The 21,497-nt window shown below is 38.3% G+C and overlaps 1 protein-coding gene across 2 annotated transcripts in view; it reads right to left on the bottom strand.

Moving 5' to 3' along the window:
• The window catches only part of CLIC5 (chloride intracellular channel 5), a 79,124-nt gene that overhangs the window by 12,966 nt on the left and 44,661 nt on the right, over positions 1-21,497 (bottom strand). For both annotated transcript variants that reach the window (XM_062573253.1, XM_062573254.1), the window contains exons 2-4: positions 18,760-18,869; positions 18,306-18,431; positions 16,845-16,951 (exon numbers count right to left, since the gene is read on the bottom strand). In XM_062573253.1, the coding sequence (XP_062429237.1) occupies positions 16,845-16,951; positions 18,306-18,431; positions 18,760-18,869 (343 nt within the window). The remainder of the gene's footprint in view (positions 1-16,844; positions 16,952-18,305; positions 18,432-18,759; positions 18,870-21,497) is intronic.

Raw genomic sequence — 21,497 nt, 5'->3', positions numbered from 1 at the left:
CACTGGTGTCTTTAATCATCTGCAGCTGTGCTCTGCTGCACAACTTCTACTGAAGGGTAATAACTACATGCCGTGTAATATACCCCCATGTGGCAACACTAGAAATATTTAGTAATCCTTTTGTTTTGACCTATAACACCTGTTGAAGAGATTGGTCTCTTTCTCTTGGTCAGCCCCAGACTATGTCCTCTTACGAAGAATTCATTTAGAGACAATGGAATCAACTTACCGCAGTTTAATTCAATTTTGTTCATTCAAATTTTAGCAAACTGGCTTAATACTGAGCATTTTCCAGCATTCTCCTTCCCCCAGTAAGATTTTTGGTTCTTGAAGTCATCTGTCCAATATTTCCAGTAGAAGCACTATGTTGGATGCTTTGTGCTACCTTACAGGGTCAGTTAGGTGTGTTTATAAGGACAGCAGCAGCAGGTGAGATATATTTATATAATTCTTTTCTGGAACTTATTAGGATTTTTCTTTTTCTTTTTTTTTTTTTCCCTCTTATTGATATATCAAAATGCGTCATGGCTGTCTCAAAAACAATACTTGGAGTGAAGCCTATTTGTGACAGCGAGAAAAACATCTATCTGAATTCATACTTGGCACTTGCACATGACTGCTTTAGGCCAAAAATAAGCATGTGTTCAGGGTTCAGCACATCTGTGGCCTCCTCCATAGGCTCTGCTGGAACCAAAAGGATCCTAAGATCTCTGAACAAAATCACCACAAGGGTAAGGCACATCTCATATTCTGCTAATGAAGACCTGGACCAAAATTTGTGACACCAGGGTATTGAATGATCCTATTTAATTAATTAAAAATCTTCCTAATCTTAGTAAATCTCCTAAAACAACCACGAATATAGAACAGTAGTGAACAAGGGAGAACTGCCTTTCTCCCAAACTGAGTAATGACAGAATTTTGAAAAGCTAGGAGAATTAAGAGCCTGAAATTCCATTTTTGAATGGAGTTTAGGTGGTCAGGGTCAGATTTTAAAACCTTTAAATGTTTTTCAAGGCTTTTTTGTAAATCCATATGCAAACATCCATGTTGTAAAATCCAGTTTTTAAGAATCCTGTATCTGCCATGAGATGAACATCCAGATTTATCTATATAACAGATAGGAAGTCTTAGAATCCTAAAGAAGATGCTAAGATAAATCCATACCCCAAAAAGGAGAATGTTGAAAATAGTCCATAAAATACTGAAGCAAGAGGCTTCTAAGCCCCACATCCCAGGGAGAGAGTGAAATGTCTAATTCTGGCATGGTGGGGGGAACCCACCTTACAGCAGAATTCACCAGTAGCCCCTCTCGAGAGACAGGTACCTAGAGCTGGTCAGTTTTTGATTTCTCACAAAAAATGCGGAGAAGTGCTGTACTTTTACCGTGGGTAAAGGGAGAGCATTTTCCTGGCATGTGGAAGACTGAGTTTCAAATGCCTCTTCAACGTGATGTCAGTCCTGATCTCCCAGGTGAAATCTCTAGTATCAGGTAATCCGTACGGCTCTCCTGTTGAGCTCTTTCACTTTCCATAAATGATTCAACATTCAGTGGATCATGACTGAAGTCTGACAGCAAAGGAGAAAGCCTGAAAAACTACCTCTCCGACCTCCTCTCTTATCCAGTCTATATTTAAGCATTTTATGAAATGTGGGGGAAAAAAGTAAACAGAGACAAAAAAATACTCTCCTTTGAATATTCTACAGTGTTGACGGTTTTGGGAACCTTGCTGAGTAAAGAGATGTCTGTGTTCATATTATTGAACAAACCAAGCAGAAAAGAGATTTTATTCTGAATCTCCCACACTATTGCTATTTTGCAAAAATCTGGATGACCTTGCATGCAGTCTCCACTGGAAAGGGACAGCAGCAAGGGACAGCAGGCAGTCACCCGGGCAGGAGTCCAGTGAGTACAAGTCCATCACTAGTTAACTGAAGACATTTAAAGGGATATGACTGATTAAAAAGCAACCGATTCCCCAGCTCTGAATATGCTGCCACAAAGAATTTCAGAAGAAGCTAGACATCTAATTCTCATGGTACCTTCTCCCCTTGGTAACATCATTAAACAGCTAAACAGGTTTGCTGATAACAGCTGAGTCTTCATTGAAAATTGCATTTAATCTCCACTAAAGTATGTAATTTAAGCTAAACATATAGGTTTGTATTAATCACACTGAGCTTCCTGTGTATCAGTGGAATCTTCTCCTCTGTACTGCAGTTAGTTTGGGTGGCTTCAAAGCCAGCTGTATGGGGAACTTCTTCCTAAGTGTCTGACCTTGGCCTTGCACTGTCTTGGTAACGACAGGGTGGATGATTCAATATTGCAACACGGAGTGGGGCTATGCCAGGGAGTGTAGCTCTACACCGATTTTAAGAATTTTACTCCAGTCACTTCCCCGCCCTGCAGACCATTAGTATAAACTTAGAAATCCAGAATGTCACTAGCTTTATGAGAGGAGTCCTGTCATCAGGTTATCACTGCAACAACTGCAGATGTCTGAACTGATAGAAACCATCTTTCTGGGCAGTGAAACCACCAAGCACAAAGACACTACCACTGTTCTGCCTTCACAGTGGTGTATTTGATATGAATTCAAATTCCAGGAGATTCTACCTATGTAGATACAAAATACATGGTGGAACCACCTCTCACATCCATCACTATCCCGTTCTGGACTATTTAAGTTGCCAAAGACAACTTAGAGCAATCATGGTCCTGCTATGTCATTCTACCAAAAGTAAATAAATTTATTAGTATAAAAAAACCCTCATGAGTTCTTTGTGATTTTCATTCCCCCTTCAAAATCGTGCTTTTATACAACTTTACTGAAGAATCTTGAGTTAGAAGCCAGAAAAATAGCACTTTCCAACCTCAAAGTAACCACAGAACACTTAATGAATGTATTACCATCTGTCAAATGCACAGGGTGAGGTTCAATTTAGCTGATGATACCTAATTCACAATGACGCTCTGTTTTCAGCAAAAGGTTACTTGATGTTGAACAATGAGATTAACAAATCCTGACACGCAGAGAATTACAAATAATGTAACAAAAGTTAATAACTGGCAAAACTGTGCTCTCAGTTACACTGTCATAAAAGAGTAACTCCACATTGTCAACAAGCTATTCCATATTTACTCCGGTCCAACCAAGAACAGATTTTGGCTCTGTTACTCAACTCTTCAAGCAAAAACTTCCTTAAACTATTAGCCTATGCAACTGTTTCCAGGGGACAAAGAGAAATCCTTGTGTCTTGAAACATTTATACCACAATTGAACAAAACATTGGAAAATATAATGCATGGAGCAATCCTGCAAGTCAAGGGGAGGGCCAGACGACAAAGAATCATTACTAGGTTCTCAGGGTGAAATTCAGGCCATGCTGAAGCCAGTGGAAGTTCTGCTGTTGACTTCAGTAGGGTTAAGATTTCTCCAATAGCTTTTAAAGCCAAAAGGGACTCTTACAATCATTTATTCTGACCTCCAAAATAATACTGGCCATAAAACTTCAAATATCATAGGTCTTTTCCATCTCTATTTTCTATGGGTCAAATAAGGCTGGAGCAAAATGGAAAGTAACTAGAAAGTAGTAAAAGAAAAGTGGTTTGGAAAAAGTAAAACTGATTCAGACTGTCCACACCCACAACATTTACAGAGGTCAGACAAGGACTCTTCTTCCCTTTCCTTGCACTCCAAATATTTCCCTCCTTGCTGGGATGAGGAGAAATAACAAAGCAGATAAAGAACATAAGCACCAATCTAAGTGGTCTGAAGGAGCCACTGAAACACGAATCATTTCATCCTAAAATAGAAGTCTAGGAAAAGCTGAATTACCCATCAGAGGAGCCTCTCTTTCCCTTTTGAGAATAACAGACTAGTTACTTTAAAATAGCTAAAATTAGATGAGATGACTCTATTTTATTTGTCTCAAAATACGCCCGAGTGGATCCATCTGCAGACTGAGGGGATTACTTGTTACTTAGTACAGGAGGACATGCAGAGCATAGAAGGCACAACAGGGGCATTAAGAATAATGAAATCTTTGGCCAAGTTGAATATAAAAACTATTTGATTTAAATCAAACCAAAGCAAAAATGCTTGATTTTTTTGAAATTAAATTAAAATAGCACAAACTTTCTAAGCAAACAGAACAATAAAAAGAAAATATGTTCTGGGATGGCTGGTTAAATAACTCATTCCCACCTATCCAATCATTTTCATAACATTTTTAAATAATCTTTAAAAACAAAATTTCCTTTCCAAAAGAAAAAAGAAACTTATTTTTACTTTTCAAAACAAGTCATGATCCAACAAATTCCACCTGCATTTGCCAATAATTCAGGTTGACCACTCCATCTATTGTATTTTTATCAGGTAAACTTTTTATCGCAAAATATTTTGTTCAATTTGAAGTAAAATACATGTGACCATCTTCGTAAGTGATTACCACCAAAAGCCCAGTGACAGCAAGGCTTCAAAGTTATCAAAGCCCAGCAACAAAAATGCTTCTGTAATTGTCATCCAAAAGCACCTGAGACTGACCTTGGCGGAACTGCAGGTTTCTTAATTGTCAAGCCCGTGAAAGTTCAACGAACAATAATCCATGTATAAAACGAACAATGATTCCTACTGCTGCTCTGGATAACTGATTGATGTTTTTTTCTTTTTACTACTTTCTTCCATTGCCTTCCAGCAAGATTTATCTCATAACACACGCAAATGAACTTGGTGAAATATGCAATGAGGGAAAAGAGGGAACAGTACATAAATACTCACAGTCTCACACAAACAATCTGAGATTTATTTTTCCTTTAAAAAAACAAACCACCTTTCCTGATCACTTCCAGATTCACAGTTTGATATTATATGAGACCCAATACTGTTTTCTGGTAGGAGAGAGAAACCAGCTAAGAAACAGCAATTTAAGGTAAGAAAATAATATCACTCTACTGGTCTGACTGGCTGATTAAAGACCAAAGATTCATTCTTCCACTCTTTTTTTCCTCCATCCTGCTCATTTTTTCAAGTAGCATCAACAGAATATTGCAACTTTAATAAATATATACAATAAATAAATTAATCCTTTTCACATGGAAGAGTTCTGACAGCAACACAAATGTTGCTAGATTATATACTGAACAGTTTTATGTCTCTCCCTATGATTTCAGTATAACCCTTGAGATCTGAGTGCCTCCTCTGCTTAGCCATTTAAAAGCCAAAAGTGTCTTGTCTAGGCTAGTTAAGTAGGTTCCCTTTCTGTTCAAAGTCACCAAACATCTCCAAACGGCAAGTCTTTCCAGCTGCCTAAGACACCTGATTTAACAGAGTGGTGTGACTCACACTGCACATGTCCCTCTCTATACACCAATTCTAGAGGAAGCCTAAAGGACTAGCTCAGACTAGACCCCGAACTTCCAAGGAGGTGAATTCAAGTGAGATGAATCCTACCCTTTGAATAATTTCACAGTTCACCCAAGTGATATAGGATAATACTTTCCATTTTTTAGAAGCCACTTAAATACTTGCCAAAGGGCAAGTATATTTGAGCACTGCAGCACCCAATTTCCACGCATATTTCTGCCTTGCGGAAGCCCTGGCTTTGAGCAGGAATCCAGGGATATATCAAGCAGTCAGTGAGTGGGTATTCACCAAGCTAGCCATAGGAAACGCAGAGGAGACGGATGGAGGTTTGGCTCCCATGCATCCAAGGCATTCAGATGTCCAACTCCGGGCCAAAGGGAGTTTCTGGAGTGAGTCATCTCTCTTATTAAAGATGTTCCACTCTAGATAAATAATTCAATATTCACTGGAACAGAGACTTGAACATGTTCCCACAATAAAGCTAAATGCCCATATAACCACACTGAAAAGTTGCAAACTGTCTGTTTCTATCCACTTAATGAATCAATGAATATCTAATTGTGTACACCAAAAAGAGAGAAAGAGTTGCATCTCTCATTCCTCAGGTACTCAACTTTACTGGCTAGGGTTTCCTCCTAGGGGACAGGAGTTCATATTCCTCCACATCAGCCAGACCTAGAATTTCAAGAGGGATCTTTTACTCCTGGTAAGCATTCAGGTAAGGATACAGCTGGAATGGGAGAAGTCATATAATGCAGGTGTGCATAAACATGCAAACAACCAAACAACTTTGGCCACAGGCTGCCCCTCAGACATGGGCTAAACCAGGCAAAAATAGGCAAATATTTTGCATGTAAGTTGGCACATACGTTCTGTGCAGGTCCAGTGAGAGAAACATAGCTGATAAACCCTAGTAGCAGTTCAGCCAAGGTTCCAGGAAATATGTGCTGAAATGCAGTGATTAGATGCTCAAAACAATCCTAGGAACACAGATACACTGCAAATTTACTGACCTAAGTGCTTAATTTACTTAAGGCTAAGATTCACCTTGCCTAACTTGAGCCATCTAAATGTCAGGTATCTAGTCCAGCTTAGTCGGTCTGGCCTCCTTTACAGATAGTGCTGAGAGTTAGACATGTCCAGAGGAATTCTCTCAATTTTACCTGAATCAAACTGCATTTCAGAGACAGACTTATGTCTCTCTCTACCGATCACAAAAGGAACCAAGATGAGTGACTGACTGATGTCCATCTTCTAGACCAACAAACTTAGGATAGATGATCCCTCCCTTGTTACCCTCTTTTCCCTTCCCTACCCAGCCCATCTACAAACTCTTGACAATGTAGACTATTTAATCAGAGCTTCTTCCCAAAGGTTTGGAATACTTTGGTATCACTTTTTGTCTGAAAAAATTCATGGAAAGTATGTTGTTATACACAGGGAGACCTGAATAGAAATCTTTAACCTTACCTACCCTTTCCTCAGCCAGAGCATGACAATCTGTGGGCTAAAAACTTTACATGAGTCCAAGCTTGTTCTTCCCAAGTTTTTCCACATGATCTTATAAAAAAGTTTTAAAATTTCTGTGTTTCAACTTCCTATAGGCAAAGTAAGGATAACAACCCTCTTCAACCGCATCAGACTTTGCAGAAATAAATACATCAAATATTTTGAGGTACGCTGGAGATAGGGACTATGTCAGTTTTGGAGACTTGACTCTTTTCCAGCTATGTTGAATCACACAATGGGTCAACTTTTGCCTCTCCTGTAACTAGCCTTTCATTCTGGTATCTCTGCTACCAAACTTGACGTTGCTAAAAACAGTAATGCACTAGCCATGGACATTTATTTCAAGTTAGGGGGAGATAGAAAGGTGGGTGTTCTCTAGAAATGCAGTCTGCATCTCAGAAGTTCTGTGTTCTTCTTTCTCCACGTCAGTCAGACTGCAAATATCACAAAAAGAACAGGCATTGTCCTTTTTTTTGTTTGACATCTGTCCTACTCCCAAATAACACATAGTGAAACAGGTGTATTAATAACATAATTAAAAAGAAAATTGAACACATTTTTTCAAGTATCTAGGAAGATGACTTTTGAATTGGTTCTAGTTCTAGATTAAAAACTCAGGTTTCTTCCTCCACTTTACTTAGTCAGTTTTACAGTGAAGGGAGAAAACAAATGTAGTATTTGTAAAGTTATCATGAAGAATGTATTTGGAGCACCTTTAAATGCTGCTTTAAGGAAAAAAAAGCATAGATGTTAGCATGATGCCCCCAAAAAAGTGTTCATTTCTAAGTCTCCTGCTAGCTGAAATGACCCTGAGGGCAGGAAGCAACTGAATGTAAAACTGCTGGCCTACAAGTGCCCCAGGAGGAGCAGTACCTAGCTTGCATTTCACAAATCATCTTAACTCTGTAGCAGCACATAAGTGACAAGCATCATTTCTAGAGCACATCCCCATGGGCCTAATGCTGACCTCTGTGATACTAGTTCTGCACAGGTGTCCCCATACCAAGTGCAGACAAGCAGCAGCTGATTTGCATCAGAACCCTCAAAAGAAAATCATCCCTATACATTATAAAGCCATGTATTTATAGTACAAGTTTTTCACTGCAATATCTTGATTTTTAAGGTGCTGTGTGTTTATTCAGAGTGTAAAGTATTGTTTAACTAGCAAAGAGCAAACAAAATGATTCTGGATCTAACAAAGAAAAACTAACTACAGAACGTTTTTGCGTTAAAATACGACTGAAGTTAGCCTCTGATACAGTACAACTGAACTTTAGTGACAGTGCTATGGGGACCTCTTGTGTTCTAACATCTAAGCAAACAAAATTGTTCCTAAACAAACTGTTGATGCTTGCATATTTAATATCAATTGCTTTCAATTCTATATGCATACTGGAAAAATTCTGCTTTTATTTCAACAGTATAATCCCAATTACATTCCACAGATTTAAACTAAGCTGTTTCACTTATACAGTGGTAGAGTGAAGATACATGAGATGGAAACTCAGCAATACTGTATTCATGTATACATTCAGCATATCATACTCACAGACTGGGAAGAGCCTGATTTTCCTCTAGCGCCAATTGTCACTCTTAGTATAACTGACTAGATCTAAAAGAAAGTGGTTCAAAATCCTCAGTGAGACAGAGGGAGATATTCTAGTCTAGTATATTTTACTGTTCTTTAAATTGTCTACTTCTTAAGACAAAGTCTATCCACTATATGGCACTATGTAATTATTAAAAGTATATGTAAATTTAGCTATCATAGCTAGTAGAACTTGAGGACAAAATTTTAAAGCTTATTGCGTTCCCCAAACTCTCAATTCACTTAGCAATTTTCATCCTTAGTTCTTTTTTAATTCCGATGTTTCTAGTATTTTCTGCCTTTTATATTCCAAAAATGGCCAATGAGATACATAATGAGTAGGTGATGAGACTGACAAAGGAATCAAGTCTCATTCCTTTTCCATTGTGTCTCTGCTTTACATGCTTTTGTTCCAAGCCCCACTACATGACCTAATCATGATCATCATGACTGTGTCTCAACTTAAGATCTCTGAGAGAAGAAGTAGCAAAAAGAGTTATAATCATGTTTGGACGTATGAAAAATTTTAAGTAGGAGTAGGGAGGAGGAGAGGGAGTTGTCCTGTTGCAACAAATACAAAAAACTTTCTTCCTGGTTCTAGTATTCCTAATTAAAGAAGGCTTTGGAAATTCCAGAAAGAGGTCAAAGGAGAACAATAATAGTGCTCAAGGACTGGAAAATAAGCCTCAAAATGTCAGTTTTGAAGAGTCTATTTATTCAGCTTCTCAGAGAAGGTTGAGAGGCTGACGTGTCAGCTACTCATCCATGGATAAAATAGCTGATAAGTGTGAGAGAGCCCTTCAGGCTTGCAGACAAGGCATGAAAAGGTCTAATAGTTGGAAGTTGGACAAATTCAATTTTGAAATCAATCCATTTCCTCATTGTTAAAACAATGAACAGTTTATCTACACACAAGGATGGAGGGGAGGTAGATTCACTTCCTGGGGTGTTTATGAAGAGATTAAGACAAGACAAACTTTAATACAGTTCTGGGAGAAATGCTGTCACCGGGGTGGAGGGGGATAGAGTCACACAGGCACTAACGAATCTCTAAGATCATCTTTTATGTCTTGGAACAAGGACAGCAGTGGATTGCCTGTACTGCCCTCAGTGCCTATTTGCCATTAAGATAATGACCACAATTAAATCTCCTGCTTTGAGACTTGAGACATTTGCAAAGATAACCAAACCTTTCCTCCCAATACACCATTAATCAGATGTGTTATGGGGTTTATCCTGACCATCTGGTCATTCTCTGCCAGAAATGGGAACAGTGGAACTTCGTGCTGGGTGGAATTGCCTTGGAATGGTGCAGAAAATCTCAGTGAGTAGCTGCCTCCTCACATGTTCAGAGTCATCCTGATTCCAGATTAAGGCCCAGGAAAGAATTTTCTTTCAGATCTGACTGCCTGAATCAACAGGGATTCACCTTTCTCTTCAGTGCAGAATATGGACCAGCTATTACAATCATCTGGACATCTCTCATTCAATAAATTCCTCCTCTTACAAGGACATTGTGCACCAAAGACAATTTGTTTCTCCTGATTTCTGCCTGTGACACACAACAGCTTATAGCTGAGGCTATAGGTATTTATTATTTTATTTACAGGCATAGTATTTCAGCTAAAGGACTGAAATACTAAAATACATGTGCTCAATGTGCAAAATTGTTTGGGCTGTCATATGCAGGAGATAAAATACATAACCCAAAGGTCCCTCTAGCCTTAGACACTGTGAAATTCTGAAACTTCTTCTATAATCAGAAGAATTGGAGTATTTAGAAGAGAATTACATCTCCAGGTCTCTTTTACTCACCTTATTACCAGCACTGCTTTTAAGATAAAGGTCAAGTATTTAAGATCTGGTCTAATAAGTAAAATTAGCAACACTGATTTTCATTCTTCTGTTTCATTCTTCTTTTCTCTGTTATTTTATGAAGAATATTTGTATGCACAAAACAAAAATATATTTTGGAAAAAAAAAAGGATTCTGGGCCAATCTGCTTCCCTTTGAAGTCACTAACAGTTTGGCAAACCGACTTCATTGAAATCAGGAGCCAGTCACTGAGTGCTCTATCATGTGATAGCTTGTTCCGTAATTGCTAAATATAAGCCTGTGAACAATTCTCTTGGGGGAAAAAAGAACCAATTTGGTGTTTAAATCTAGGCATTTGCTCACATAAGATCTGGACACTTTACGGAGTAAGGACATAACTTCATCTAAACCCTTGCTGAGGGGAACACATTTAAGATGCACCAAGAATATTGAAATAAGGGGAGTTACGCACCAGTGCAAACAGTAGAGTAATGAAGTTAAAACTGAATTTTAAATAATAATGTAATTTAGGCCTCCCATTCCAGCAGCGAGGCACTTAATTCCTCCCAGGACTGCTGCTGCCAGATTGCTCTAATCCATTTCCAGCTGTGCTACTGCTCCTGTGTGTGAGCAAGGGAGCTCGGCTGGGAAACAGAACAAAGCATCCCAGTTAAGCCAGCAGCATTTGAAGGAATATTCAAACACACAGGGGAAATAATTTCTTCTTAAATAAAGTGACTGCCAACTACTGTTCCTATTGCATGTATTTCAGTCTAGGCTTAGACTGTGCATATAGGCCCTGATTCTGCAAAGGTCTTAAGAACATGCCTTAATTTAAGCATATTGTGAGCCTCTTTGACTTCAAGATATATAATCAGCTGTTATTTAGGGCTTTGCATACATTCTCTCTCATGTATACACACACGCACACGCACACAAACATACATTTATTCTCTCTGTCTCTCTCCCCCCCGCCTTTTCTCCATGGTATGCTATGGTTTCAAAGCTACAAAGCCACAAACACATAGCTTTGTAAGAAAATTTTATCTCCTGATACATGAGTAGTAAATATTTACTGTTCCCTGAGTGGCTGCATCTAAGAGTACTAATCGAGACCTGGACCCCATTGCACTAAGTGGTGGATATACAGAGATCACCGCTTGGACAGCTTACAGTCTGCACACATCTGGATTTACAGGAAGTTTCAGTTTTGCTTTTGTTTTGTTCTTAAGCAGTATTTTTCATCTATTCCATGAGGAGAGCTACATGCCTTCCTTAGTAATTTAAAGTTAAAAGATCTCAGAGGGAAGAAAAAACTCTAAATGATAAAACTTTTGGAAACCTTCCCTAGTAATGTACATATTTCCAAGGTGAAGATTATGGTTTGCTATCATTTTAGGGAACTGAAAATCTCCTCCTTCCAATAGCATAAAATTTTAGTTCTTAGTTTTGGCAGGTCAGAAGATATTGGTCCTTAAACCTGTCACTGGTACCAGACAGAATATTGACTGTGCTAGGCCTCCTGCCACCATAATTTCAAGAAGATTTTCCAAAAAATTATTCTCAAGCAAAATTATTTTGTTAACTGCTGTTCCTCAGTATTTCAGAATCAGACTTCGATTGGGGGGCAAAAAGCAGATAAGGCGATCTAGGATGGATGATAAATGAAACGTCACATTACTTAACAAGTTAGCACATTGCTGTCAGTACTATTTTAGGGGTCTTTATATGCCTGTTTTAATATAGAGACAGAGCGGAGAACAGTTTTATTAACATATCATGAGTGAGTTATACGGGTCATCCCAAATGAATGGCAATAAAACTTTATATCATGCTCACTAACATGTATTTGGTATTTTATGGGCCACAAATGTTGCAGAAAAGCTATTTTACATATGTTTTAGAGAGCGGGTATTTTTATATATTACGACTGGTTTTGTAATGTTGCCAGGCACTTAGTTACTGTGAGTCCAACAGTACTCAGCTTAGATTGAGCCATAAAAACCTGTTTAAAATATTCTGAAATAGCTTTTCTTGTGCTTCAAAAAGCCATAGTTAAAGATCTGTCATCCTTAAACCATCCATAGCTAGAGAGCTCATCTTAAAGTAAGTCCTCTTCTCTAAAATGATTTTTAAATCTCTTTCTAGTCTTTCTTGGTTGCATGACAAAGAAAACTTAAAATCATCACGGTGTAGGACAACTTATGGCTCATGCTGGGTCCTGCCCTACTAAAGCGTGAAGGTGCCCTAGGGAAAAATGTTTTACTCCACGCCTATCTGCTTCTGTAGAGTAGACTAGACCATGCTTGTCAGGACAACACCGGCTGACCCACAGCATCAAGAAGCCTCTTGCCCTGGCTACATGCACAGGCTCAGATCTAGAAAGGTTCTGCACCACAGAGCCATTATTGCTGTAAGTAATCTACACAGGTTTTTGACATGAACTGATGTATTTTTCCGCTTATTTAAAGAGGTATGTGATGGCTTCTAGAAAGGATCAGAGCATACTGTCCACACTGTGCACGTGCCTACACCGTGGGTCTGATTTCTCAGCTGGAATAGCTCCATGAAACTCAGTGGAGTTAAAGTAGCATAAAACTGATGTAGGTGAGCTTAAGATTCAAGGCCTGTATCTCTGTGTGTGTGTGTGTGTGTGTGTGTGTGTGTGTGTGTGTGTGTATGTATCTGGGTGTATTATATAACTGCACACATAGCACATAAAGAGAGGCATTTCTACCTCACATGCTTAACCACAAATTGTGATGCAGCTACTGAAGGAGGTGAACAGCATTTAATCACATGTAAATTAATGATTTAAATGTTCATTTATTTTTGGCTCCTTGATGTAAATCCAAACCAGACAAGTGGAATCCTCTGGTCAGACGGCTGGAAATTCCAATGAATGAAATCATGTTGGTGGTCTCCCAGCTCAGAGCCTTCTGAAGAGCAGCACAGTAAAATATCCTTCCGTACCACTAATGAATGCGCCCACCCACACTGGAGCTAGTGCCCCCTAAGAACTCAATTCAAGAACAACTTTTTTTAAAACTCATAAATGAAATCAAAGGGCTCATTCTATGAGTCAAAGAACTTACAATTTTAGGAGGAACTGTTAATAGGTGGTTACTATAGGTTGTCCCCTTCATTTGCAGTGTATAGGCACGCAAGAAAAAATAATAATACAGAATATGTACACAGTACTCCAATTAATTAAATTTCATCCTTCTCAAATGAATAGATAAATTGTTACTACCCTGGTTACTGTACAGTGCTTGAGTGATTTGCTCAACATCAACAAGAGGAACCAAAGTAAACTCTCACAAGGTCCTGATTTCCTTTCCTGTGTTCGGACAAGGTCTCCTTCTAGATATAAAACAATCAGTAAGCAACTAAAACTTTCAAGTTAATTATGAAAATTTAAGCAATTTAAACCTAAGCTAGAGCATCTAGAAAAATCATTTTTAAGACTCCTAGCACTGAATTCTTCCAAGGACTCCTGTTCTTGTATCAGTCATGAGGTGAACTAACACTTCTAATTTCAAGTACTGGAGTGGAGTCTAGTGATAATGCCTGGAGGACTGAATGACCTAGCTGTGCTACCTAAGCAAGACAAGGAACTATTCCTGGGATGAGAAGACCACTTCTTCAGAGAAGCCTGTCATAAAATTATCGAGTGACATGGGGGGTGGAAGGAATCAAGCCCGTTGTAATTGAACTGACTTGAAATAATAAACGCACACACTTTCTTTAAACACAGCTTGCCACATCCTGAGAATCTGGAATCAATTCCTTCCCTTTCAAGAAGCTTAAAAGTAGTGGGACTTTGATATGGCAGGAGAATGTTTGCTTCTGGGCTTACAGCCCTAGCCAGCCTGTTCCAAACCTTTCAACGTTTTTATATTGTAAGACAGAAAAGTTAGCAAAACAAAGACGGAAAAAGAAAAGAATCTGAAATTCAGGGAACTATTAAAGAAGGACAGGCTAGATGCCAAATACCTTTGGTAAGTAAATGAATCATGATCAATAACATATTGCCATACAGACTTGCACAAGAAAGTTATCACCTGCTTCTGTGCCAGGCATAAAACATAATGGCATGTGGCTAATGAAGTACTGCATGAATCCAGAAAAAAAGTACTGTTTTCTTTTGTAAAGTTAAAGCATTTTACTTCTAAATTTTTTTAACTTGTCCAGAAAAAATACAGATTTTTCCATGAAAACCTTGTCAAAATCAATATGAAATGAAACATTTCTCTTTTGACAAAGCTGCATTTGTAACATAAAACTGTTTTGACAAAAGGAAACCTGTTTTGTTAAGCAAATGTTTCAGCTTTCATTGTAGAGTGTATTCCTTTATATATTCACATATTTGCCAGCAGAGGGTATCACAATCTTAGAAACAAATAGACATAAGTATCATTGTGTCCATTTTACATGCAAGAAGTGAGATAGACACTAGACAAAGAAATTACAAATATTGTTTTCTTCAGTAACATTTTTTCCACTTTAGGAAAAAAAAAACTTTGTGATTCTTTTACGCTACCGGCTCTGTTATCAGTGGCTCCTCTGAGGACAGGAAACTCTGCAATGAAATAGCCTCCATAAAGATGGCATCACTTGAAGTCTCAAATTGTTGCATGGCTCTAACCATCAACCCAGGCAGGTGAAACACTAGCTGTGACTCATCTTTGGCCTGCATTAGGTTCTCATTAATTCTCACATCCAGTAGTATCCTCATACAGCATAAATCTCATTAACAGACTCAACCACTTAACTCAATTTTTCAGCAAAAATTGAATAGCCACAGGCTGTAGCGAGGACACATGTTACTCAGACCTCACTTAGACCTCTGCTAAACCCGTATGCTACAAAGAATGAGCACGTATAATGCATCTAACCCACACATCTCTCAGCTGATTTTATAAATTCATAGCCTGATTTCCCACATATTAATGAATTTACCTCTCTGACTTTCAAATTAAGGGAATGTAGCGTAATGTAATGCAATGTAATGCAATGTGCTGTATTGTAATGTAATGCAATGTAATGTAAAGAATCTGATGACTGGGACTTAGGCTACTTGGAATTCAACACTGGCCTATTCTAAGCCAAAAGAAATTAACACAACGTTATATTTGCTATAATGCTTTGGGCTGGCTGTTCTGTTTTGGTGTTTTTAATAAGCGTTTTTCTATTTGTGTATTCTGATCATCTGCAACTGATGTCTCAGCCACTGGTGTAGCTTTCCTCCTTAACCTAAGAATTGAGTCAGTTGCAGATAGGAGACAATACATGATGATTTATATATAAATTCATGAAGATTACACATTTTAATTATTCTTCATTTCTAATTTTGATTAAAACATTGAGATTTATGAGAGCTGAGAGCTGCTGTGTATAGGAAATGCATAACATAGCCATGAGCATCATTGAGTTCTTTCTGGAGTTTATCTACTCACATGAAGATAGGGAAAAGGACATTCTCTTAAGTAGTAATTATATTTATTTATAAAGTGCTTTCACTTACTACAGAACTGTATATAATTACTTCTGCTCTTATAGAGGGAGGATGAGCAATTAGAATCTGTTCCTAAATGGCATGATCAGGGCTAGACCCCGGATCCCATTTTTTTTTTGCTGCTACAATTTTTAAAAATGCCAGCCTGGAATACAATTGCACAAATGAAATCTTTGGTAGAGTTGGAACCTGAAAAATCTACTTTTCTCTGAAATAACTGATGTGAGTTCATGGTTTTTAACATACCTTATGTCTCTGCCCATGAAAACTAGTAATATAAGGTAAGATGTACATCAGTGAGCAACTGCAAATATTCTACTAGATTACTTCAAGGAATATGGCAGCATAAATCCATTAGCCTTCATGAAGCCACAATGGCTTAGACTAGCTGAAGTTTTGCCTCTCTGAGGCAAATGTGGAGAAGAGAAATGCGTAGAAGTAATTTCATTAAGAAGGTAACGTATGCCTGTAAACATGCAGATCATGCAGGTTCTAGAGGGGTTATTTGTTTTGACACATAACCATGTAAAAGAAAGTCTGGAGCTTATAGAGTGCAATTACATTTCTTAAACTGTGAATAAATCGCTTCTTTCGTTTAATTACTTTCTGTTTAATATTTTGCTATGACTTGGTTTACATGAACAAATTAGCTATACTATCTTGAAATAATCACGAGATACTAACTAGGGTAAGATTCAGGTATCAATGCCTACATCTAACAAAGCATGAGGGCATGGGCTCCTCTGGCACAGTCATTCACTGCTAAATTGTTAGTATTGTCCCTAGCACAGTTTTGACTCTGGTGAACTAACACTAGTGCCTGCCTGGGCTGTGTATAGGAGATAGTACGGGCAATTACCCATTTCCAGTAAGCAGTATGAGCCCTTGTTTTGGTGAGGAAGTTCAGCTGTATGGACAGAAGTTATGTCACAGCAGCTAGTAGGAGGACTACTGTGGCCTGTTTTACTTACTAGTGTAGATGTAGTTGATTAGACTATAGACATAAGCACACAAACACTCCAGCACATTTTGTAATGATCCTACCTACCAGCATTATCCTGCTGTTTGGTATTTTTTATATATGCAGAAAATTTGGAGAAGATATCTATTCCAGCAGTGTTTGATTCCCGGTGCTTGGCAGCGAGCTTGGGATACCTGAAAAGAGAGGAACAGTTTGGCAAGTAACATCTTGTTTTTACCAGCAATATAGTGATGATTACAAATACAATTTACAAGAAGAAAGAAAAAAGCCAAAAAGCCAACAAACCATAATTAACATTGCCATTCACCTCAAAACAACAGCTTGGCAAGACCCTCTTAATAATATCTTTGTCTGGTAAGGCAGGCATTTGGATAGTTACACAGTGACGGCTTTATGACAAAGGTAATTGCACCGATGCTTTATGCGACCATGATCCAAGGTACAGTGGTCTTAAATCAGAAGGAAGCATATATTTCCAATAAAGGTGCAGGGTAATTTGGCAGCCAATTCTCTCTATTATGAATGGCAATCGTGTCTAATTCTCTACTCTGAAAATGTATTCCAGAATGTAATAGCAAAGAGTGTTAGTATTACCTAGGTGGCAGAACATAAAGTTTTCAGTCTCTGATTTGTTATTTTTTGAAGACATCTGGTGCAAAGGAATATATTGATTTGAAAGACCAACACAAACTAATCACTCCTACTGGTTTCAGTGGGTCTTGGATCAAGGTATATAAAACTTTACTATCTGATCTCCTGCCTCAAGACTGGCTGATTCAGCTCGAGGTAAAACACTCCATAAGGCATCTAGCCAATTTTCACTGATTCATAGATTTTAAGGTCCAAAACACAAGCCAAAGATTTTGTTCCCATTATCCTTGTATTAGGTCCAAAATGTTTGACTAACTAAGGTATATCTGGTGAATCTGACACTTTCCTTGGTACTTTGTTCCAGTGGTTAATCATCCATACAAAAAAAATCTGTGCCTTATATCTAATCTGAATTAGTTTGGTTATAACTTCCAGTCACAGCTCTTGTCATTTCTTGACTAGAATAATGATCACTTTTCTGCCTCCAGAGCTCCTTGTACTCTGTAATCACTTTCCCTCACAGCCTTTTTGATAAACCCTGCAGCTCAGAAACCTTAAGTTTTTCACTGTACAACATTTTTCCTGGCATAGATACTTGTGTGTGGCAATTCTCTGCATTCACTCCAAGTTATTTTTAGCACTTTTTTTTCTAAAATGTGGACACTAGACTCCTATAAAAATTTTCTAGTATTGATGTCCTTAATTCTGCATACAAGGGCATCCTGAAAAGTGTACAGAGAAAACATTCTGCAATTATTAGTCATACAAGTAACTTTCACACATGGAAGTCATCTCACTGACGCCAGCAAGTTTCATAACTAAATATTGCTCCTGTAAGTAAAGATTGTAGGAGGGAATGCTTTTGAGAACTCCTTCTAGGACATCATTCATTCCTGGGAAATGGAATATTTACTGAAAAAAATCCTAAGTTCTTACTTTGGAGGTGCAAGAGTCTCTTCCAAGAATTCCTCAATCTTGTTAACATCTGTTTTGACTTCTCCATTAAAAGTCAAGAAAGGTGGGTGGGTCCCAGGAGCCAGATTGTGTAGATCAGCTGGCTTTCTGCAGAGAGAAAAAAAGTCATGAAATCACAAAACTTTATGATCGTGTAGTCACACAGATATTTATAGTTCCTACAAAATCCGTTGTTTGTCCTTCTCTTTCTTCAGCAGCTTGTGGTTATAATATTTTGAAAGAACCCCGAGAATCGTATTTTATATCAAAACATTCCACAAGTGGAAAAAAAAACCCAAACCTGAATCCCAACTATTTTGTTGTGCACCACAAACTCTCTGAGCCAGACACAAATCTGATTGAACTCAGTGGAGGCTTTCTACAGAACAAATACTAGATCACATAACTATTTTCAATTAAACTGAACAATTTTTACCTTTTCAGGTCAACAGTGGTGACATTGAACACAACTCCTTTGAGCCAGAGGATCATGAAGAGGCGTTGGGAGAATGGACAGTTCCCAATGCTTTCTCCATCTATACCAGCCTGAGGGACAGAAAGAGAGTAAAAATAGAGTGCAGATATGTTAGTTACTTATCTACCTCAAGAAGGAAAACTGGATGTTGAAACAAAAATACCTAGCTCCAATATAACCTACAGAATCTGCTATTTGATATAGTTTATCATGAACACAAGAATGGAATTACTTCAGGACTTAGTCCTTGTCAAGACCTGAAGAAAAAACACAGTGCCTCCCATGAGAGCAATTCTGGCTAAAGAAAATGTGTCCCTAGCTTATGTCTAACTACATTTAGGAGCAGTATATATTTCTCCAATTTATCTCACCCCTACAAGACTGCTTTCTTAATGGATATGCTAGAAAACTCAGGACAGGCTTTCTGCTCCATTTAAGTCCATGAACTGCAGTTTCTATCAGTTCTGCTGGTATCTGCTTCCCTGTTCTACTAAGATATGTTCAAACTGGGGACATTCAAATCTAGATTTAAACCCAAACACTGCAAATATTCGAAGGTATTTGCACAAGGACTCCTTGTTCACATCCAGTAAAACAACAGCTTCAGACACAGATAGACAAATCCAGATAGAAATTTGAATCTAACCTCTTCCAAAGTTCAAGGCAAATTTCAGGTACAACATTCAGTCTGTTCCTATTTCTAGTACCTAATGAGTTGCCTGCAAACCACTGCAAAACAATAAAAAACTGCTGGTGTTAGCACTGAGGAAACAGCCTGTTTTTTTCCTCTAAAAATTTATGGTCCTTAGCCATGCAAATTCTGACTTTGAGTCATGGAGGGATACAAATAACCCTGGCTAAACTGAGCCAAAGCCACGTCCAAGGACAACATACTTGTACAATAATTATGCTTGTGGCCAAAGCTTTCAGGACGATAATGGTTTTGATAGATTTCCATTTTAATTTGTGGTACTATTGTGTTTAGAAGATTCTTCCAATCCTGGTGAAGCAACCAACCTTCCTTTGCTGACCCACATGGGTTGCATAACTGTATTTTATGCACACAGTGCATGTTAGAAAATAGCTGATGAAAGAACTAAGCAAATAGATAGAGGTTCTTTTCTTTTGGAGAGAATATTCTCTTACTCTACTGTCATAAATTTCATCTTCTGAATATTGAAACTGTGAGGTAGCATTTCTATGTCCCAAAGAAGAAATCACTTATAATTATTGCAGCTCTGTGAAACATCCACAGCACAACTAGAAATATTTTGAGAACTGTCTATTACTACAAATGCAGGCCTTCCATGTGAAATGTTTAGCCAAAAGATTTTCTGGTAGATGTCATGAATCTTTTCTCAAGTCTTGAATCCAGCTTTAGATGATTGTAGGTTTAAGAACAAACCCGAGGTTTCCCATCCACCAAAATATGGAAAGAGTGTGGATTCCAGGCTTGGAGACATCCCACTGTAAATTCAGGGCTATGTAAGGAGCTTTTCTCTGGGTTCAGATTTAGATTCAAACACTTAGTCTCTAGAAATATTTGGATCTAGAGGTAAATTTTGGTTGCGTTTCTACTTGAAATTATGCGTCTGCTATATACCTGGCTTTGTCAAGAACTAAGAAAGAGTGGTAAGGTACAAGGATGAGCAGGAAACGATGCCTTTTCTCAGATGCCTGGGGTGCGAGTAGCCTCGTTTCGTACTACTTCATTAATTAAGTAGTTGGCTCTGTTCTGCAAATTTCATGGCAAAATAATAACAATGTTTCCATGGGAAACCAGGCACCACAGTGCTGGATACAGTAATTACTGTGAAATTATCTTTGTTGATTTGGCTTTGGTTTATTAAACCAGTGTAAGGAACTTTTAACTTCTTAGCCTTCCTAAAAAGAGGTAAATACTACAAGATAATACAGTGGTATGACATCAAATTTCCCTTTGCTTTACTACCATCCTAATCATAACCTTCATACTGGAGTTGGCTGAGTCTACAAACAATATATAACAAACGTAAAATTTGCAGAAAAACAGGCTGACCACTGAATTAGAAGGCAGAAGAGTCAGGCAGGAGGTTTGATTCTAATCTTACCTGCTCTGGTTTTACTTTGGCTTATCAGTCCATTGAGTTTGATTCACTCTCTACCTGACATGCTTCAAAGTGGGTATAAAACACCAGCTTGCCAAGTCTTGCAAATACCTTGCGAGAAAGAGGTCTCGTCTGGGGCTTGTCTCACAATAACGCACAAAGGTCCAGCCCTTGCACAGGTCTCAGGCCTGCATAGAAGCAAAATGCTTACCTGCCTATCCTAATCCATTTCTTATGCTCTAAGTAACAAATTTCACCCTTTAAGGAAACAGGCTCAGGGAGCAATTCATTTCCCTACTCTCTCCAACTATTTATTCTCATGAGAAGGGTGCAGAAAAACAGACCTGTATCTTGTTACACCTCCTTTATTCTGAAAGGAAGCAGTGAAAAACCCTCTCAAGAACAGCGTGGATTAAAAGGGGGAGGCGAATGGACCAGCGCTGGAGGCTGACTGGCAACGAAGGGATGGAAGTGACGGGCTGTGTGAGGCTAAGAAACATAGAATTCACTGGAGACAGGAGAAAAATGTGGAGCCTAAAAGAAATAGGATTCATTCCGGGATCAAAAATAAAATTAATTGTTAGGTCAGATGAGACCTCCAGCAGCACCAAA

This window comes from Rhea pennata, chromosome 3 (genome assembly GCF_028389875.1).
Source record: "Rhea pennata isolate bPtePen1 chromosome 3, bPtePen1.pri, whole genome shotgun sequence".
In the NCBI taxonomy this organism is placed as follows: domain Eukaryota; kingdom Metazoa; phylum Chordata; class Aves; order Rheiformes; family Rheidae; genus Rhea; species Rhea pennata.
The sequence above is the reverse complement of the archived record's forward strand: the minus strand, read 5'-3'. Positions and strand labels throughout refer to the sequence as shown.